We start from the raw sequence: 20,645 nt of genomic DNA on the forward strand, positions 1-20,645 counted from the left end.
AAATTCTAAAATCAATCTAAACCATGCTTTCAAAAAAAAAAGTCTAAACCGGTTCGGTTCGGTCTGGGCTTCGGTATCCGGATCTTGAATTTTAACTTACCGATCTACAGTCTAGTCCGGGTTGGTGTGGTCCGGTTCCTGCACTCCTGCCTGCTTTTAGAGTTTTGACACCTCTAGATTAGTAGTCCACAGTTGAATTGACAAGCAATAACCACATCGAGGTGACAGAGCTCAGCAGCCATGGATGTTAAGATGGAAGATGCGGCGGCGTCAACGTCAACGTCAACGTCAACGTCGGAAGCTAATGTTGCTCCTCCAATGGCGGTAGAGAAATCTCCCTATGATTTGCTGAAAGAAAGCAAGCTTTCTGTGGAAGAAATAGTTGCTAAGATGCTCTCTCTCAAAAAGGATGATAAACCTAAACCTGAGCTTCGCGAGCTTGTCACTCAGATGTTCCTCAATTTCGTCTCTCTTCGTCAGGTTACTTTCTAACTCTCTCACTTTCTAGGGTTTGTTGCATTGAATTTTTATGCTGGATAATTTTTTTTTTGGTTGCTTGAGTGATTTGTTGTTAATTGTATTATTCGTGTTGTGTTTTTCTTATTATAATGGATGTTTTGAAGTTAGAATTCTATGTTATTAGAATTATAGTAATGGATGTTTGAAGATTACAATAATTTGTTGTTAATCGGTAATATAATAATGGATGTTTATTATAATAATTTGTTGTTCTAGCATTCATATTGGTGCAATATTAATTATCGCGTTATAGTGAATGTGTAAATTCGGGAATATGAAGCAGTGAGAGGATTTGTTGAACTAATGGGTGATTCTGAAATCGTATTAAGGGTTTCCTGATTTTGTACTTGCTAATTCCATGGTTCTAGCATTCATTTTGGTGCAATCTTAGTTATTGTGATATTCTGAATGTGTAAATCCCGGAGTATGAAGGAGTGGGAGGAGTTGTTTAATTAATGGGTGAACTGAAACTGTTTCGAAGGCCATCCTGAATTTGTATCTACTAATTTTTCCGGCAGTGTATTGAATTGGAGCTAAAATGACAATTGAGGGTGGGTATTTGTTTGGTATTGTTGATTGATCTAAATTCAATCCGATTTAGCAGCTTGCTATGTTTCTACCTTGAATTAGACTTTATCTGATTTGACTCTCAAGATGTGTTTTTTCACTGTATTATTGGAAATGGCTTCTATGCTATTATTGATTTATTGAGGTAATGCTAGGGGTCAGACTGTTTGCAATGGACACCCTTACGCTGACATTGTGATTAACAATAGTTTGTGATTACGGATTAGTGCTGCAATCAGGCAATTGGAATTAAGGGCCTTTACCGAAATGTAGATCTGAAGTAATAGTGTAGCTTTGGAAACTTTAGGTTGATGAACTACGGAAGAGGTCAGTGTAACATTTTGTACTGCAAAACAGCTAGACTGTATTAAAGTAGATAATTTCATGGTCAATTACATATTCAACTCTGCTAAATAAAGTCAATCATACATGCCCTCTTCTCCCAATCACCTTTTGTCAACTAGCCATGTCAAACTCTTCCCCCAGCATCCCATCACCTCACGATAACTATTCAGCTCTAATTACCTACTTTTAAGTTGCAACCTGCTGACAAATTTTCAAGGTGATGCTGGCTGGTAAGTCACAGCGTCTACAAAAGCAATTACCCAGCCAAACATATCATATCAACCACTGATATCCCAAGATTCAAATCGTTCAATTGAGGAAGAAAGAGAGAGACTTGATCAGAGTTAATCGATTATGCCAGACAAGCCATAATTTTGATTTCCATGACTAAGCTCGGGCACATTTGGCTTCATAGATGTAATTTGGGGCCTTGGATTTTCCAGTGTAGAATCTGAATCGGGCCTGTCAACACTATTGTCAGAGACTATGTTGTTGGTGATGGTTAAAGATTGTATACAAGAAAGAAGTGGAGGTTGCAGGCTGCGTAAAGGAAGAGGGCAAGGGGTAGAATGGAAGTTCCTTGAAGAAAAAGAGCTATTGTGGTTGAGAAGTTGGGTCGATATCAATTCTCTCTCTGTATATTCATAGGTCAATAAACTTCATTATGGAATTTTCAGTTCCTACACCATACCAACCAGTAATATTGGATTTTTAAGATATTTTTTACCCTTCACCTTTCTCTTATGTTAACCACTTGACGGATTGGCCCCTAAGTTCTAGCAGAGAATGAAGTACATTAAAAGTTTGTCCGCTTATTATTGACTTATTTGTATTATTAAAAGTACATCTAAATCTTATCTTTGATATTTATCAAATTATTTAGGAAGACAAATGAAGTTTGAGCATGGATCAGGCTTTTTCAACAAATTCTTTCTTGATTTAGCAATAGCAGTTTATCTAGTTATTTATCAATTATTTTATGAATCTATATAGATTGTTGTTGTAGGCATAAAGGTCACATGTTAAAATAATCATCTTTAAGGACTTCATAGATCTATTGATAACAACTTGTTGGATGAAAAATGAATAGAGGAGCTCTTACTTTTCATCCCCCTCACACAAATAAATCAAATGTTGAGTTTTTAAGCCAAGTGTACCAAATATTGTTTTGATTGAGATATTTGAGATTCATCCATCTACATTAAAATCAATTATGATTAAGTCTTTAATTCTATTATTTTCCTTATATTGCTCTTGATTTATCAAAATAAGATTTACAGGTAGGTTTCGATAATAGGTTGAACTCTATTGATCTTTTGTGAGTTCTAACTTCAAACCCAAAGATTCTAGTATTAAAAGATGAATAATATTTTGCCTGCTTATGGCAATTTATTGTGATGAGGTTTATTAGAGTTATCTTATGTTGTTTAATCTTTGATGTGAGCATTTTGGATTTATTGGTGACCAAATCGACCATACTTACTTTAGATTTGCTATTGACGAATTAATAAAAAATGTATACAATTACTTTAGATTGATCCATCTTAATGTGGTTTATTTATGTGCTATTGACGAATTAATAACAAATGTATACAATTGAAACTTTTGAAGGAAGTCTTGGAAATTCATTTCATCATTTGATTTGATTTGATGTTGATTTTATTATTCAAACTTTTGTCTTCAATGTTGAATTCAACCTTTAAGGAGTTCAGGGAGTAATAGTTGCAGAAAGAAAACTTTAAGAAATTGTGACTTAAACTTGTTTATACCCCGTCTCCAAAGGAAAATCCCTTTGCCCTTTTGCAAAATTATTTTCTAAAAGTGAATAAAGAAAGTGTGGGGTTTTGATTGATTACATGTAAAAAGAAAAAGAAGAATTTGGGGTTTGTTGTTTAAAGGTGAATATAGAAAGAGATTGTAGGGGGTTTGGCAAGTGAATAAAGAAAACAAAATAGCAGGGTTTGATTGGTTAAAGGTGAATAGTAAAATAGATAGTGGTGAAATGAGTTTTTTATTTAGAGACATGATTTTGGGGTTAAATGGGACATTTATTTGTGAATAGAGGGAGGATTATTTTCATTTTAATTTTATTTAGAGGGTTAATTAATCTTTCATAATAAGGATTGTTAAAGGTTGTAAAATTTTAATGAGGTAACTTTTAGAGTATATAACTATCATCTAATATTTGTACATTCTTGTTTCTATTGGTAGAATCTGAATCGTCTTTCTAAGATTTGGTGAAAAAAATGAATAAGGTTAAGAGTATAGTTTTTTTTTTTCCTCTAAAGGGAGTAATGTATCATTATAATAAGGTATGTCAAGAGTTGTTAATTTTAGAATATAATGTTATCATCTAAGATTTCCACGTTCTTGTTTGTATAGGTAGAACTTGATACATCCTTCTGAGATATAGTGAAAAAAAAGGTTAGGTATGTATCTATGCTCCAATAAACTACGCCGAAGATTTGATATCTATTGGTGTGGATAGTCATGTCTTTCTCTCTCTTAGTTTATTTTTTTATTTTTTATTTTTTTATTTTTAAAAAATTTAAATTTTTTTTTTTTTGGCACATAATATCCTAAAGGTGTTAGTCATCCTATTGAACAGCTTAGGTCTATTATATCTAGATATCATAAGTCTATGATTGAATTTATGTATCCATGGTCATCAAATAGTATAATTTAATGAAATTGTTCGATTTATTATTTTACCTTCCCTTCCTTCTTGGACTTCCAATATGTATTTTAATTTTTTAAAGGATGCTATGGCTATGTATAGATTAAATAGAGAAAGTTGTCTGTATGTCACTTGAATATAATCTTGCTAATCTATAGTTTTCCTTTTTAACTCTTTAATATGTTTAATGGATATGATCTATAACCTAGTAGTAAGAATTCCTTTGCATTGTCATAATAGAGGATGTTTGATGCAGGCAAACCGTAAGATCTTGCTTGAAGAAGATCGCGTGAAAGCTGAGACTGAACATGCAAAAGCACCTGTGGACTCCACGAGTTTGCAACTTCATAATTTGATGTATGAGAAGAGCCACTACCTGAAAGCTATTAAGGCATGCAAAGACTTCAAATCCAAGTATCCTGACATTCAACTTGTTACTGTGGCTGAGTTTTTTAGTCAAGCTCCCGAAGAGTTTAAAGGAACTGCTGTATCAAATGAAACTGCTCACAACTTGATGCTTAAAAGGCTTAATTATGAGCTTTTCCAGGTAACTACTTATTTGTATCTCTATGCTATTGCAGAGTGGTATGCATATCGTGGTAGTCATTTATTTGGCTTTTCATCTCCTGATCTCTTCAACATGTGTATAAGAAACTTAATAATGTGACCTGAGTGACAGATTCACATTTTATATCTTACAATGTTGTGTAAGTTTATATGGAGCTCATCATTCATTCATTGGTAATCTTGCTATGATTTACCTAATTGGATGCTAGTTATCTAGGGATTTAGTTGCAGCCTCCGTAACCAAGGCTGTCATCCAGTTATATATCAAATTATTACGTGGACATTGTCTTCTTAAGGCAGTGTTATTGAATCTTCAACCCAAAAATTGCTCATTTTCCTTTTCAGTTAGTTTGTTCCTCTAAAAGATTGCCTTATTTCATTATATGTCAACAGGGCCCCCATCCTTTATCCTACCCTGTACGCATAAGGACAAAGCGACTACTCACTCAATACAACTCTTACAAAAGTTAAAGTTTGTGTAACTCTAATTTAGGGTAATGCCAACTTCATGGTTTTATTTTATTTTATTTCACTTTTTTTTTTTTTTTTTTTTTTTTTTTTTTTTTTTTTTTTGGGGAGGGGGACAAATGGGCACATACATTTCATTTTCCGCAAATAGAGGTCATTCGCTAAGGATTCAGGTAATTGCCGTGAATTAGGAATCTTCAGTCTCCTTTTCTTGTGATTACTTGAGTGAAGGATATCTGATATTTTTTGAGTTGATAGGTAATACTTAAAGATACTAAAAGAAAAACATATTTCAGGTGGTAAAAAAGAACATGTTTATCAGCAGAATTTGTTGAACTAGCAGGTTGTCCAGTTCAGGCTTATCCTCTCAGTTTTATTGGGGTTCTTGGAGGGATCCCTTATTCCCTCTTCATAGGGTTTTTTGGAATCCTGTGATTATGAAAATTTCAAGGAGATTGAATAGCTGGAAGAATGTGTACTTTCTTTTGGTAGCAAAGGTAGTTTACATAGTGTTTGATCTTTCTTTTCTTAAGATTGCAGTCGCTGCAACAACATAAAGCTGAGAGGTTGATGAAGTTTTGGTGGTGTTTGGAGTTAGTGGTAATAGGAACGACCATCTTATGAAGTGGAATATGGTGTGCTTAAATAAGTGGAAGGATATTTGGGATTTAAGAGATTGATGTCTAAGAATACTGTTGATGGGAAAATGGTTTTTGCATTTCTCTTCCCTGTATAAGGGCCCTACACCATCACACATGTAATAAAAGTACCCCATTATATTTTTTCACATCCAACTTTTCAATAAAAATGATACCCCCACTGGATCATATTTACATATTGTCCAAAATATCAGCTATATCATAAAATAAAAATTGATGATCAAATAATTATTAATCACCTAAAACTATGTCCCGTGATAATTGTCAAAACTGATGGGGGGGGGTTTCACTCACGATCCAGCCTTCCCTAATGGATCTAATCCCATATCACCAGCTCTAATCTATGATACTCTGTAGTTTTCACATTGAGCATTGTCTCCTCAACCACAATTGACATGTGGTAGTGTTTGGAAAATTGGATTAACTGGATTTCATTTGAATTTTTCCATTTTAAATGGCAGTCGTGTTTGTAAAATTGGAATATGAATTTGTTCATTTTAAATGTTGGAATTGACATGTTGAAATTCAGTTGCAAATTTAGTGTTTTGTTAATAACGACAATATGAAATCTAGAATTTCAATTCCACTTTGAGTTTGGAATTGAGTAGAATTTCAGTTTAGAATAGTCAATATTCAGCTGAAGAAATAACTTACGGAGAAGGTAGGATTCAATATTTCAACTGAATTTACGCTAAAGTAGTAAGCAGAAGAATTGAATTCGAAATCTGAATGCATGGACTAGAATTTATTTGTATTCCCAAAATAAAAATTACAACATAATTTGAATACAATCATCAAAGAAAAATTCAATAATAAAAAATGATTATTTTTATTTATTTATTTTTTATTTTAGAACATTGGATATTCTTATATTTGATTTCCAAAGCAAAGAAGAATTAAATCCAACGGTGAGACAAATTCCTCTAAAAAAAATACTGAGAACAAATTTACAAGTACCGATCCTGGGAACAAAGGAGTCTTGAACAATTACAAGTATGAATTAACCTAAGCCATTTTAAGGGTCAGCGAAAAAGTGGTGTCAAGAAGGTGGCAGTGGCATAAAAGATAGCTATTTTCAAGAGGGGAGAGGGTAATGGTGGTGTTGGTTGGGACATTGGTGCCTTGGTGTAAGTTTAAGAGAGAGGAAAATTTAGGAGTGAAAGAGAAGTAGAATTGTGATTAAAGAACTAATAAATTGTATGAAAGAGAAAGGAGATCATAGGAAAAATGGGCTGACTGAATTTGAAATGACAATAAACAGTGTTTGAACTTTGAAGTACACTTATACATGGGCCTTTAACACCATTTAAGGATTTGGGCCAATTCCATAATTCAAATTATTGGGTTCTAAACACCTCATTTCACCCAATTACAAAGTTTTAAATGAAATTCTTTCATCAAACACACCATAAGGGTATTGCAGTGTCATTTATAGTTCTCTCCAACTACTTTCTCAATTCTTGAGCTATTGAGAATTAAGGTATCGTCCCTAGTATCATCATCATTATCATATCTAACAATGATTCTCCCCCCTCTTCAATCATCCATACAAACTTAAAGCAACATTTCAAACTTGGTCAAGCTTGTATACTTCCTCCGTTTTTTTAATATTGCACAACTTGCCTTTTAAGGAAGTATCACAAATATTGCACCATTTCTATTTTAGGGAAAGAAATATTTGTGTTCACACTACAAATTCCAAGTATACCCTTACTTTTCAACCCTTGATTTTCTAGGTTATGTATACCATCACATGGTCAATCTTGTATTTTAACCTCTCTCTCTCATCCTTTTTTCCACTACCAAAAAATTTGTGTCAAACCCCTATATATGGTGCAATAAAAAAAGAATGGAGGAAGTATTAATTTGCCGTGCGGTTAAAAAAAAAAAAGAAAAAAAGAGAACAGGTGTTCATTTACTTGGTATAAGACGAATTTATGTAAGAGTGAGACCACTTGTTTGTTCTTAACATCTCTCCTCAATCCTTAAACAAAGCTCTGTCAAAATTGGTGGGATGCTCAATGTGTTGTATTGGTGAGAGTAGGGAGACTTGTTATGACTTCATTTACTAATCTAAACCAAAAAATTGCACCCAAATTGGACTTGATAACTGAATGAGGAACCAAATCACAAAACTTGTTATCCGAGGTGCAATTTCAGGGTGCAATTTGGTTTCTCATTTAGTTATCCGAGGGGCAAGATTTCAGTGTGTAGATGGGAGATTTGTTATGTAACTTCATTTGCAAATCTTTCATGTACTGTCAATATTTTCCTATGTGCTACCCACCTACCCAATTTTCCAGTTATTCCTTTGGAAAGCCAAGGATCTGCTTTAGATGAATGCTTTTTGTTTTGGATACTAGCATTGGACATGATCTATGCTATTAATGTTGTCTCACTTGATATTTGAATAATTTGCGGAGTTATTAGTGGTATCTGTTAATTGATTGACTAATCCTTTAAATGTATATGTGTTAAGAGTTTAATGTTTAGGTAATTCCTCAGAGGGATAAATCAAGAGAATTCAGAATTAGAGCTCTGCATTTTTGTTCATCCCTCGCAATATTAAAATCTTGGGATTTGTAACAACAACTTGGTATGCCTACTATATGGCTGGTAAAGAAAATGTAAATCCTGCCCACATGCTATAATTTATACCATGTGGCTCAATAACCCCATTCTGTTATGTATTTCTGGAAGATTCTATTTGTGGAGTTAGCAAAGGCTGAGGGGAAGAAGTGGATGTGGCTGACATAGTCACCATAATGCTTTGATGGCAGTGTTATGGTGTGTGCAGTTAGGACATACTTTGCATACCTTTTCAGGTGTTACTTTGTGATTTGTTGTGGATTCCAGCAAATTAGCATTCCAGCAACTACTAGGGCCTATAGGAGTTGCTCAATTCTGGAGATTCAGGAACTCTGGGTGAATTTTAATAGTTTTATCCATTGGAGAGGAGCTTGCCCTCTTACATTTTACTATATACAAATTACTAGGTTAAGTCCCGTGCCATGCAAAGTCATAATTAAAATTTATAACAAATAAGTTATAAATAATGGTGTTAATTCGACAATAATTTATCTCAAAAAATTGTTGGTAACAAAATACCTTGAATTTTAGTCTATACCAATACCAAATACGTAAAGGTTATTGAATTAGATTGTATAAAAAATAATATAATAATAGAAATTTAGAAGCTATAAGGTTAAATTTAGAAGCTATAAGTTTAAATTAAGAAAATTTAGAGTAATTAGATTAATTTTCCTACATATGCTATGTACATATACTATAGCAAAATGATTTTGTTCTTATAAACGTTATGTAATTTTAAGATTTATACAAAGTATGCTACCATAATGAATTTTCTTTTTTTAATTAAAATAAATTTTATTGTCAAATGATTAAAGTTGGAGAAAAAAAATGATATTGATAATATTATAATAATCTTGGAAATTATTATATTACAATACCTTATTTTTAATCTATGTTAGTGTTTTGGTTTCAAAAAAAAAAAAAAAAAAAGGAAAAAAAAAAGTATTTTTGTAACTAAAATTTTTCTAGTATGTAAAATATATGTTAAAATAATACTACCTCCGTTTCTTTTTAGTTGACACGCATTCCTTTTTAGGAAGTTTATTTTTAGTTTACACGTTTTCTTTTAGGGTAACTTTTTTACCTTGCATTTACAAGCTATCCCACTTGCTTTTTCATTCTCTTTCACTCTCTTTCCTCTCCTTAATATATTTGCCTAAATCAAACGCGTCAACTAAATAGAAATGGTGGAAGTAAGTATAATTGGATTGAATATGTTGTCAAAATGGAAATAACTATTATTATTATTATAGGTCATAAAATGAATGTTATTTAAATATGGCCAAAAAAAAGGAAAGAAAAAAAGACGGGAAAATTTTTAACCAGGAAATGACAAGTGTCATTCCAGGTTTCGCCTTTAGCATATAGTTATTGATATGTTAGCTCTTATTATATTTATTTGTTCATCCTAAAAAAAAATGTGAGTATTGATTCCATGGTACAAAAATACAGCTGCATTGTTTAGATTGGGCCATATTGCAAGGGATTTTCAGTTGACCAAACTGAGATTGTCTGGTTGAGTAAGAGTTGTTTCAAAACCTGTGATCTTTTTGGAATCAGACGCTCTAAGGTCCAACCCCGAATCGCTCCGAATTGAACGTTACATGTCGTGCTGTGCTCCAAATTTACTTGCTATTCAAAGATATGTTGAAAGAATCCCCTTGTCTCCATAGTCTATTCTAACTACTCTAACAAAGTACAATTGATATAGAATCCTAAAAGACTTTGAAGTCAATTTCATATTGCAACAATCACAACATGGTCCACGACCAACAAGTCATTTCCATTCCCACAACCTGATAGTTTCCACGTTTGCGGCAAAAACTGTATTTCTGAACCATGATGGATACATATTAAGAGCCTTGCAATAAAGTGAACCATTTATATTATAACGATTGTTTAGTTCTTTCGGGTGGAATTGTTGAGGTTGGCGAAATGTTGGGATATTTGTTTGGGTTGACATGCCTTTTAGCTTTCTTATCCTGATGAGGCATACATGTTATGGTTGCCTTTGTAGGGGCCTGTTAATTTTTGGCTGCAGATACTTCTTTATGTGTGACCCTCCTTACCTAGATTCGTTGAATTAATGGTATGAGGCTATGTGAGATGGTGGGGTTGGATGGGTTTAATTTTATCTCAATTGTTATAAGGCTGTTCCACTGATAGACAATGATGGTTGCATCTGTCTGCTTTCTTCTGTTCCCATCAAGCCACCAGTGTCATCCAATGATGTCATGATGTTTCTGATTACAAAAAATATTACCTCTGTTGTTGAGAAAATATCCCAGTTAGGACTTCTAACATGCTGTTATTTTCTTCCACCTGAGATTGTAAAATAGTAGGAAACAGTAATAGCACACAGAAGCCTCAACCATTTACCAGTTCCATTCCACAATACAATGTTTCAGCCAACAACAGCATGATCTGCCTGTTTACATAAGCTATTGAACACTATCTCTTCAGAATTTCTTCTAGCAAGCTGCTAGATAGACATGATAGTGCAATGAAGCTACTAGGGCTTAGTAGTTCATGAAACTTCCTTGGTGAAAGAACTAAAGTTTCTACTTTTTAGCTTCTTCCATTTCTACATATATTTGTTGTTGAAATCTTCTAAATGAAAGAACCAAAGGTACTCACTTTTTAGATGTATGCACTTTTACAAATTTTTTTTTTGTAAAGGCGATCCTCACTAAATAGAAGAGTTGAATCAGTATGATTGTCTTGATAATTGAGTGCTATTAATGTCTGTGATGCTCTGACTTGGTCCACCATCCCTCTGTACTAGTGTCGACACGACACGTCCCAGTTGTGGGTACAGAATCCAAGTAGGACTCTCAGGAGAGAAACTGGACTCATTAATCATAAAGCCTATATCTAAGAGGGGAGTCTTTCTCAATGAAGGAAAGTTTGAAACTGTTAAGGGGACAGGGATAGTATATATGTATTACTAAGCCTGTACACCCTAATTTTTGCTGTTTTTCCTTTCTTTCTTTAGGGGGTTCACAAAGTGATACAAGGGGCTTGCAAGCTTAGTGCTTTTGATTCATATAGTTCACTACTATTTTTTTTATGTTTATTTTTGTTTGCTAAATGAGATGGTTGGAGTTAGTTTCCGCTTTGACTTGAATATAATTCACTACTATTTTTTTTATGTTTATTTTTGTTTGCTAAATGAGATGGTTGGAGTTAGTTTCCACTTTGACTTGAATATTATGAACTTTGTATGATGGGTGAGAACTACTGACATGGCTTTCACAGAGAAAAGAGCTATGCAAGCTTCGTGAGACGCTGGAGCAGAAAAAGAAAAGTTATTTGGAGACTATTGCCAACAGAAAGAAGTTCTTGTCAAGTCTTCCCTCACATCTCAAGGCTTTGAAGAAGGCGTCATTGCCTGCACAAAACCAACTAGGACTTTTACATACGAAGAAACAAAAACAGCTGCATGCAGCAGAGTTGCTTCCTCAGCCATTGTATATAATTTACTCTCAGTTCATGGCCCAAAAGGAAGCTTTTGGGGAAAACATTGAATTGGAAATAAATGGAAGCTTAAAGGATGCTCAAGCCTTTGTTAGGCGGCAAACACAGAAAGATACTGGTATCTGCTATTCCTGTTCTTAAATAAGAATTATTCAATATGGATGATCATATTATGTTGTCTAATCTTTTTTCTGTAGTCTATATCTTCATGTGTTTTTTTTTCTCTTTTTTATTGTTCATTAATTTATTTTTTATGTTCTACATGTTAATCTTGTTCCTTCAGTGTTAAGAAACAAAAGGCAATGTGCATGCAGTAGCTATAGCATGATGCCGATTTTCCTTGTAGATATAATATTTTTCATCTATTATTTGGTAATGGACTGACAAATGTCTTTTATCCAGGCATATCATCCATGCAGGAAAGTTCACGGATAGATGATGATGTAGTGGATGAGGAAGATGATGGTCAAAGAAGGAGAAAGCGACCCAAAAAAATGGCTGGCAAGGAAAATGCTGATGCAGCTGGATTATATCAAGCTCATCCACTTAGAATTATTGTCCATGTCCATGACGATGAAGTTTCTGATCCAAAGTCTGCCAGACTTGTTACTTTGAAGTTTGAGTACCTGTTTAAGCTGAATGTTGTTTGTGTGGGTGTTGAGGGGTCTGATCAAGGGCCTGAAAATAATATTCTGTGCAATCTATTCCCTGATGACACGGGCCTTGAGCTACCTCACCAAGTATGAACATCTCACTTTGTTGACTTCTTGATGATTGATATAGTATTGCCCTGAAAATTTGGGGATATGCAAAAAAATTTCAATACTGATTATTTTGGTTCTTCTGAAATCCTGCAATGAAATTTTACCTTGATATGTTATTGGCGCAGTCTGCTAAGCTCCTCTTGGGTGATGGAGCAGAATTTGATGAAAAACGTACTATGCACCCATATAAATGGGCCCAGCATTTGGCAGGAATTGATTTTCTGCCTGAGTTATCGCCCTCATCCACTAGTAATGAAGCTGCTAAGTTTGAAGCTGGGAAGGACTCTGTTATTTCAGGACTTTCACTCTATCGGCAGCAAAATCGAGTGCAGACGGTGGTGCAGAGAGTTAGGTTGAGGAAGAAGGCTCAGCTTGCACTTGTGTGAGTCACTGCTGTATTTGTCTGGGTTTTGAAGTGATAGGATAGAATATAAAACTTGTATATGAAAACCAGAATGTCAAATTTTGGATTTAGATCCTTTTATTTTTTAATTTTTGGTTTAGTTGCAGTCCCTTGCAGTTGCTAACTTTTTCTCGTGTCTGGATGCCATCAGTCAAATACATCTTAAGCCTGCTTTTTTTTATTGCTGGGATTGAATATAATTAAGACTATCTTTACTTATGCTTATCTATGTTGATTCTGTTTTGTTGAGTGTTATCTTTGGATTACAGGGAACAGCTTGATTCACTTACAAAACATACATGGCCCCATCTGATCTGTCAAAGTGTTCCGTGGGCTGCACATCAACACCGGTGTTTTCTGCATAGGTGGTCACCCCTAGGATCTTCTCTTGACCAAGGTATTCCTATACCTAGAGTTGATGTGGAGCAAGGCCATATTTTTTTGGATACAAACATGGCAGGAAGAGCTGGGTCCTCTAAAGAAGAGGGGATTGTGACAGAAGATGGAGAACTTCCATCTTTGGTTCCAGCAGTTGTTGTGACTGATGAGGAATCTACTGCTAATCTAAATCAAGGATCAGTTGCCAAACATTCTAAACGGATGACATTAATAACAAAAATTAAAACAGTCCCAGTCAAAACTGCCAGAAATCAGAGTTTTGGGCGAAATGAGGATGATATGGATCTTATGATGGATAGTGAAAGTGAAGTAGATGACACTCCCCAAACTGACCGGGAAGATGAAAGTACTATTGACGAGGGAAATTTTTGGGTGGATTATGCAGTTAAAGAGTTTGAACTTGTTTTAACTCGGAAAAGAGATGTGGAGGGGGATGTTGACCTAGAGGCCAAGGTAATTACTTAGTTTTAGATGTTCTTATTTATTCTGCTGTTTTTCAGCCACTTTGTTGATTGATTGTATGCAATGTCAGATATGTATAAGCATGGAGTATCCACTCAGGCCTCCTCTTTTCAGATTGAGTTTACGTGCTCAGTCTTCTGATGGAAACAGTTCATCCTTTGACCACTCCATATGGTACAACGAGCTTCGTGCCATGGAAGCTGAGGTAGGCATTAAATTTTCTAAACTCTTGATTTCTTCAGTTGAGCTAAACTCGTTTAAGTTTTTGTATTTGTTCTATATAAATTTGATCATGCTGATTCACTAGTATTTTTGTCATGTTCAGTTCTTAAATTTTTTGCTGTATGAACCCAATTATTTCTTATAGACAATTTTTAAATACTTTAGATAAGTTTGATCTTAATTTAACTTTTCACAATTATTGTTTTAAATTGATTTGCACTATTTATAACTGATTTTCCCTGATTAAAACTGAATTATGCAGAAATTGTTTTTATCAATCTCAAAAGCATAGGTCTCGACTCCTTTGCTTAAAATGAGTTTCCTTATTTGGCAATATAGCCTAATAGGCATATATGTAGTTCCCTAAGCTTGACCTTGTATCCCTTGTCCTTGGAATCATTTCTATATATATTGTGTTGAATGGTCTTGCTACATTTAATTTTTTTTAGGGAAATAGTGTTCACTACGAGATGTCCTACAAAGTCATCTACTTATTTATAAAATGTTTTGAAATTAACCTATCATCAGGGTCCTAATTTTAAAAAATGGAATAGGGGAAAATTTTTAAATTACCACAAAAAAATGTAATCATTTTCGAACTAACCACCCGTTTAATTTTTTATTTTAAATTATCACCACTTAAATTAAATAAATGCTCATATTACCACCCATTTCAAAAAATCCGGTGGATTTTCCGTTTGTGGGCCCCACCTAATGCTTATTTTGACCCTTTTGACTGATTTTTTTTTATTTTTTTTTGGGGAAATAGTGTTCACAACGAGATGTCCTAGAAAGTCATCTACTTATTTATAAAATGTTTTGAAATTAACCTATCATCAGGGTCCTAATTTTAAAAAATGGAATAGGGGAAAATTTTTAAATTACCACCAAAAAATGTAACCATTTTCGAACTAACCACCCGTTTAATTTTTTATTTTAAATTACCACCCCTTAAATTAAATAAATGCTCAGATTGCCACCCATTTCAAAAATCCGGTGGATTTTCCGTTTGTGGGCCCCACCTAATGCTTATTTTGACCCTTTTGACTGATTTTTTTCTCCGATTTTTCTCTTTAAAAACGCTCTCCTAACTTCAATTCACATTTTTCTCTTTGAAATTTTGTAGAATTTGGTGAAGGAAATGTGAATTAAAGTTTAGAGAGCGTTTTTAAAGAGAAATATCAGGGAAAAAATCAGTCAAAAGGGTCAAAGAAAGTGTTAGGTAGGGCCTACAGACGGAAAATCCACCAGATTTTTGAAATGGGTGGTAATCTGAGCATTAATTCGATTTAAGGGGTGGTAATTTAAAATAAAAAATTAAACGGGTGGTTAGTTCGAAAATGGTTACATTTTTGGGTGGTAATTTAAAAATTATTGATAATGAATTAATACAAAATCCTATCATCTGTGTGAAAAGATAATGTTATCATTACTTAATTCAAGTTTGTTCTTGTCTATAATGCATGGCACTTCAATTGATCATCATACCCGTACCAAACACACAATACGCACCCGCACCCTTTTGGGTATTGGGCACTTTGTCATTTGAATTTATGTACTTGTTACTTTTATTTTACAAACTTTGTTTTCAATTTATTCATTTTGATGAAATTTAATGATTTTTTTGCATAATACTTGAATATGTAAAGTAAAATAATAAAATATTATTGAAATTTTTATGAAATTCTCTTTTTAAGAACATATTATTTACTCCGTAATATTTAATTAGTTTTACCCGTATTTTCTATTTTTTAAACCAGCGTATAATATACCAATTTCGTGTCTGTACCCAATTTGGTACTTGTCCTTGTGCAACCTAAGCTCTTGTTATGCTTCCTTGAGCACATTTACAAAGAATATTTAGCTTTTATCCCTATCATTTCATAGAAACTGCTCTCTGAGAACTTTGATCCAATGGCATGAAATCATAACAGTAAGTCACTAAATTGTTCAAAAATAGTAAGTAGAACATTATATCTTACATAATGCCATTCTTGCAAATAGGGTAGATGAGAAAGTGTGTTGGGTAAATTATATACGGGAATTGAATTTGGTAGACATCTTCCTAATGAAAGAGGCCGAGTAAAGAATTGGAATTGGTTAATCAAGGAAAAGAATGAGGATTGTGAATTTGTGACTTGCCTTGTTATAAAACTCAGCTAACCTTTGGAAGCATGTGGAAAGGTGGCTAGCTCATGCCTACGATATGACCGACCAACTCTTAGCTTAGCAGCTTATATAGTGGAAAGATGGCTAGATTGCACGGTCACGCCTATGATATGACTGATCAACTCTTAGCTTAGAAGCTTATAGTATAGAAAATTTAGAAGCTTCATACCTAAGAACCAGAATTTATGTAAAAAGGACGAAGTATTTAAAAAATTCAGTCCTTGTCCCTTGTCAACATGTGCTTAAAAATGCTACTATTGAAAGAAAAAAAGAAAAATTGCTCTCATTAATCTGAACTTTGCCTCGTCCGCCCAAATTAATCCATACTTTCGATTATTATTTATCACTCCCAACTTTAGGAGGTATTAATTTCTATTGCACCCAACTTACCTGCAACCGATTAATCCAGTCAACATTTGTGTGTCAGATTTTTTTTTGCACACGTGTCACTACATGAATGGTCAAATAAAAAAAACAAACTTTTTTTTAAAAAAAACCTAGCCAACCAAACGGAGCCACCATTAATGGCAGCCGGATTCGGGGAGGATAAAGGAGGGGAGGCCGGATTTAGGTCGGAAACGAAGGGGAAGGGGGCGGAAATGACGGGGAGGGGGAAACGGCAAAAATGAAGGGGAAGGGGAAGGGGATTCGGGTCGGAAACGAAGGGGAAAGGGACTTTAAAGTTTAAACGGCGGGGGAGAAGGGAGCGACGGAGGAAACAAGGGTGGGGGAGGGGTTTTCGGGGGTGGGGAAAGGGAAGGGGGAGGGTTGGGCGGCGGTTTCCGGGAGCGAGGGAGGGGTTTTTGGGGGTGGGGGATGGGAAGGGGTGGGTTTCGCGGGAGGGGGAGTGCTGGGCGACGGTTCAGGCAGCAGGGGAGGGGTTTTCGGGGATGGGGCTGATTTTCTGACGGGGTGGGGGTGGGGGTGTGGTGGCAGCCGCTGGGCATGGGTGGTTTGTTGGTTTTTTTTTTTAAAAAAAAAATTTAAGCCAATTATACGCTGACACATGTCTAGGTAACCTGCTACATGAGGTTGGACCGTTGAATGACCTGTTGGGTGCAATAGAAATTAATACCCCCTAAAGTTGGGAGTGATAAATAATAATCGAAAGTATGGATTAATTTGGGCGGACGAGGCAAAGTTCAGATTAATGGGAGCAATTTTTCCAAGAAAAAAAAAAAAAAACCTATGAAGTAGTGAAACTGACTTAAAAATATACTAATAAGGGAGGATTTTTAATGTTTATGCTAATCTCTGTTTGTCAATTAATTTATTTTCTGGGGGGGTGGGGGGATTGGCTCCTATATTCTTTGCCTTTTATTTTGGTCAGAAAGAATACAGAATGGCCCATCCTTTGTATCTGTACTTTGATTACTTGGTAAGCTGTGTCATGGTCAATTAAGGTCTTCTGATCTAGTCTTGTGCATTGATTGAGATACTACCTCGCCAGCCTTTAATGGTTAGGCTGTAAGATAAATGAGCTATTTCTTTTAGGTTTAGTAGGAGCAGTCAAGGAGCATTTACATTGATCTCAGGCTGTTACTTATTGCCACTGGAATTGGTTTCTTTTGACATTGTCGTTAACTGTTGATTCTTTTCTTGTAGGTTAATCTTCACATACTGAAGATGTTACCTCATGATCAAGAAGACTATATCTTGTCTCATCAAGTGCATTGTCTTGCAATGCTCTTTGATCTCTACCTAAATGAGGCCTCTCAACCCTCGGAAGAAAGAAAATCCAATTCGGTAATTGATATTGGCTTGTGCAAGCCAGTCAGTGGTGATCTGAAAGCCAGATCTATCAGGGGAAGGGATCGCCGGAAAATGATATCTTGGAAGGGTATGGAATGCACCCCTGGGTATCCGTATTGATATAATATATTGTTCACAAGATTAACACCCCAAATCTCATCTGCCTCACTTATGCCCCTTAGATGTTTGATGTTTGTGATATGAGATACATAAATACATAAAAGAGAAATGAATTTTATTTGTTGCAGTATCCTAGTTTCTCTTCCGTTAACATGCTTTTTTTTTTCCCCCTTCCAAATGCATCTCTTAGGGTTGACGCTGTTTATCAAGAACATACGTTGTGTCGGAAAACTTGCTTATTTTTCTCAATAGTTAGTCTTGGTCCTATGGTAAATTTGCTTTGTCCAAAGGTAAATTTGCAGTACTCTAATCACTATATCACATTATTAGTGTATAAGGCTTGTGCACTTGATCCCCGAGAGGCCAAGATTTACATGCTAAACAAATCCCCAAGCAGCCACAGTTGGAATTTGTTGCTATTTTGACGTTGATATTCAAACAACTTGGGAAGATTTCTTATTATTTTGATTTGATTAGCATAAGCAAGTGCAAACAAAATTATTAAGCCAAAATTTTAAGTCCAATAGTAACTCAAATATGAGGTTTTTACCAATTGTTTTCATATTCAAGGTACTTAAGTAGTTTACCCTCAATAGTCAATATAGGATGTTTGTACAAGAATCTGCTAGGGTTTTTACAAGTGTCTTAATGATACATCATCGGGTCTATAATGCATTTATCATTATGAAAATTCACAAGAATTGGACATTGTATGATTGGCATTAGTTTTTAATTAAAAAAATTAGCCTTTAGCCTGTGCAATGCATGGATTGTATTAAGTAAATTTGGGTTAAATTAGTTATATACATATTAATTTAATTTAATATATAATACCTATATACATATGCAGTGGTACTAAATAAATGCATAAAAAAACTTTTTCTCTCTTTATAAAAACCCAGCCTTATCCTCCACCGCTTTCCCACCACTTCCCCCCTTTTCTCAACTATATCTCGCCGACGATCGGTGCTCCTCTCCTTGCCATAGCCGGCGAGTGCTGTTATGTAGCTTTCCTTTTTTTTCGATGGCCTCCTAAAACCGTCAGAATAACGTAATTTTCGATGGTTTTAAAAGCCATTGGAAATTTCCGATGGTTTTAAAAAATTCCGATGGATTAAGCCGTTGAAAATTTCCGATGGCCGTAATAATCATCAAAAACTGTATTTCCGATTGCTTTTTCAATGGTTTAAGCCATCACAAATTTCCTATTGTTTTCAAATCCATAGGAAATTTCCGAGGGCTTTAAAAACCATAGGAAGTTAAAACCATTGGAAAATACAAACATTCTGACGGTTTTAAAAGCCATCGGAAATTTCCAATGCCTTTAATGAAATGAAAAATCGGAATCTAATTTAACATAAATAAAACCCCAACCCTATACACCCTTACTAGACGCGGAGCCGCCCCCTTCGTTTTTTCTCAATTCCTCTGCTTCTTTATTCTCTCTGCTTCCCACCCTTTCTTCTCATTTCCCCTCCTTTCCTTATCTCTTATCCTCTTTCTTTCTTCATTCACATCCCTCTCGTAGGTCCTCAAGCTGCTGCCCGGCATCAATGTATAATTCTGCTAGTTTATTTTTATTTTTATTTTTTTGTGGGAAAAATTGACTGCAACAACACCAACTATGATAAAGATGCGTGTAGCAGCACAACCTTTTAAGGGTGCGGTTTACAACACAAGCTATGTAATTAGGTGCACATATTAGCATAAATGACACTAATGATCTAAGGTTCCATGGAAAAAAGTGGAATCATTATTATTTTATATAATTGTTTAAACATTATTTAAACTTATATGCTTTTCAATCATGCGTGATTACCTTCTATTTATATTTTTCATTTTAGCATTTCTTAACCTCCACCATTTTATTAAGCGGATTCCTTTAAAAAAAATTGTGCTATTATTTTCCTTTGTTCGCTTCTCCAATTACTTTTTCAGATCTCACATGATTGACTTGGTTTCCTTTCTCTTTCCACTAAGTTAAATACTAAATTGATAAATAAAAAAAAAAAATCATTTGAATATCTTTATTCTACAAGATTTCAGGATACATAGGTAACTTTCTAATACCAAACCCCACAAAATGATTTTAAATACTTAATTCAAAAAATAATTTTAGAATTGGATTCTAGGATATGCCAATTTAATTTTCTTGTTTTTGATGTACAACACTTAAATTGTGGAGGTTGAGAGAGAATAATTTAAAGGGAAAATATTAATTACAATGGAAGAGAAAACTAAGTCAATCATTGGTATGTCCATTTTATATAGTATTTTACCCCCGTCCCTTGGTCATAATTAGTTGCATTTTTGGCTTTTGTAGGGAGTTGCACTTTTGGAGCATTTTCCCGAGATATTATGGAGTATCTACGAGCATTGGAGAAGCACGACCATCCTTCATAGCCCAGGGCCGGTTAGAGCCATCGAACCGGTGATTAAGGGCTCGGTGTATGTGATACCGGGGCATTTAGACCGAGCATTCA

At 34.6% G+C, this 20,645-nt stretch overlaps 1 protein-coding gene across 1 annotated transcript; it reads left to right on the top strand.

Moving 5' to 3' along the window:
• The first annotated feature begins 241 nt into the window (after positions 1-241).
• Positions 242-18,436, top strand: LOC110685482 (THO complex subunit 5A-like). The gene is made up of 8 exons (XM_021862009.1): positions 242-480; positions 4,365-4,655; positions 11,653-11,989; positions 12,274-12,611; positions 12,761-13,017; positions 13,308-13,890; positions 13,970-14,104; positions 17,896-18,436. The coding sequence occupies exons 1-8, from the start codon at positions 253-255 to the stop codon at positions 18,160-18,162; spliced, it is 2,436 nt and encodes an 811-aa protein (XP_021717701.1). The 5' UTR covers positions 242-252; the 3' UTR covers positions 18,163-18,436.
• Positions 18,437-20,645: the final 2,209 nt, after the last annotated feature.

Source organism: Chenopodium quinoa, unplaced genomic scaffold (genome assembly GCF_001683475.1).
Source record: "Chenopodium quinoa cultivar QQ74 unplaced genomic scaffold, ASM168347v1, whole genome shotgun sequence".
Taxonomy (NCBI): Eukaryota; Viridiplantae; Streptophyta; class Magnoliopsida; order Caryophyllales; family Amaranthaceae; genus Chenopodium; species Chenopodium quinoa.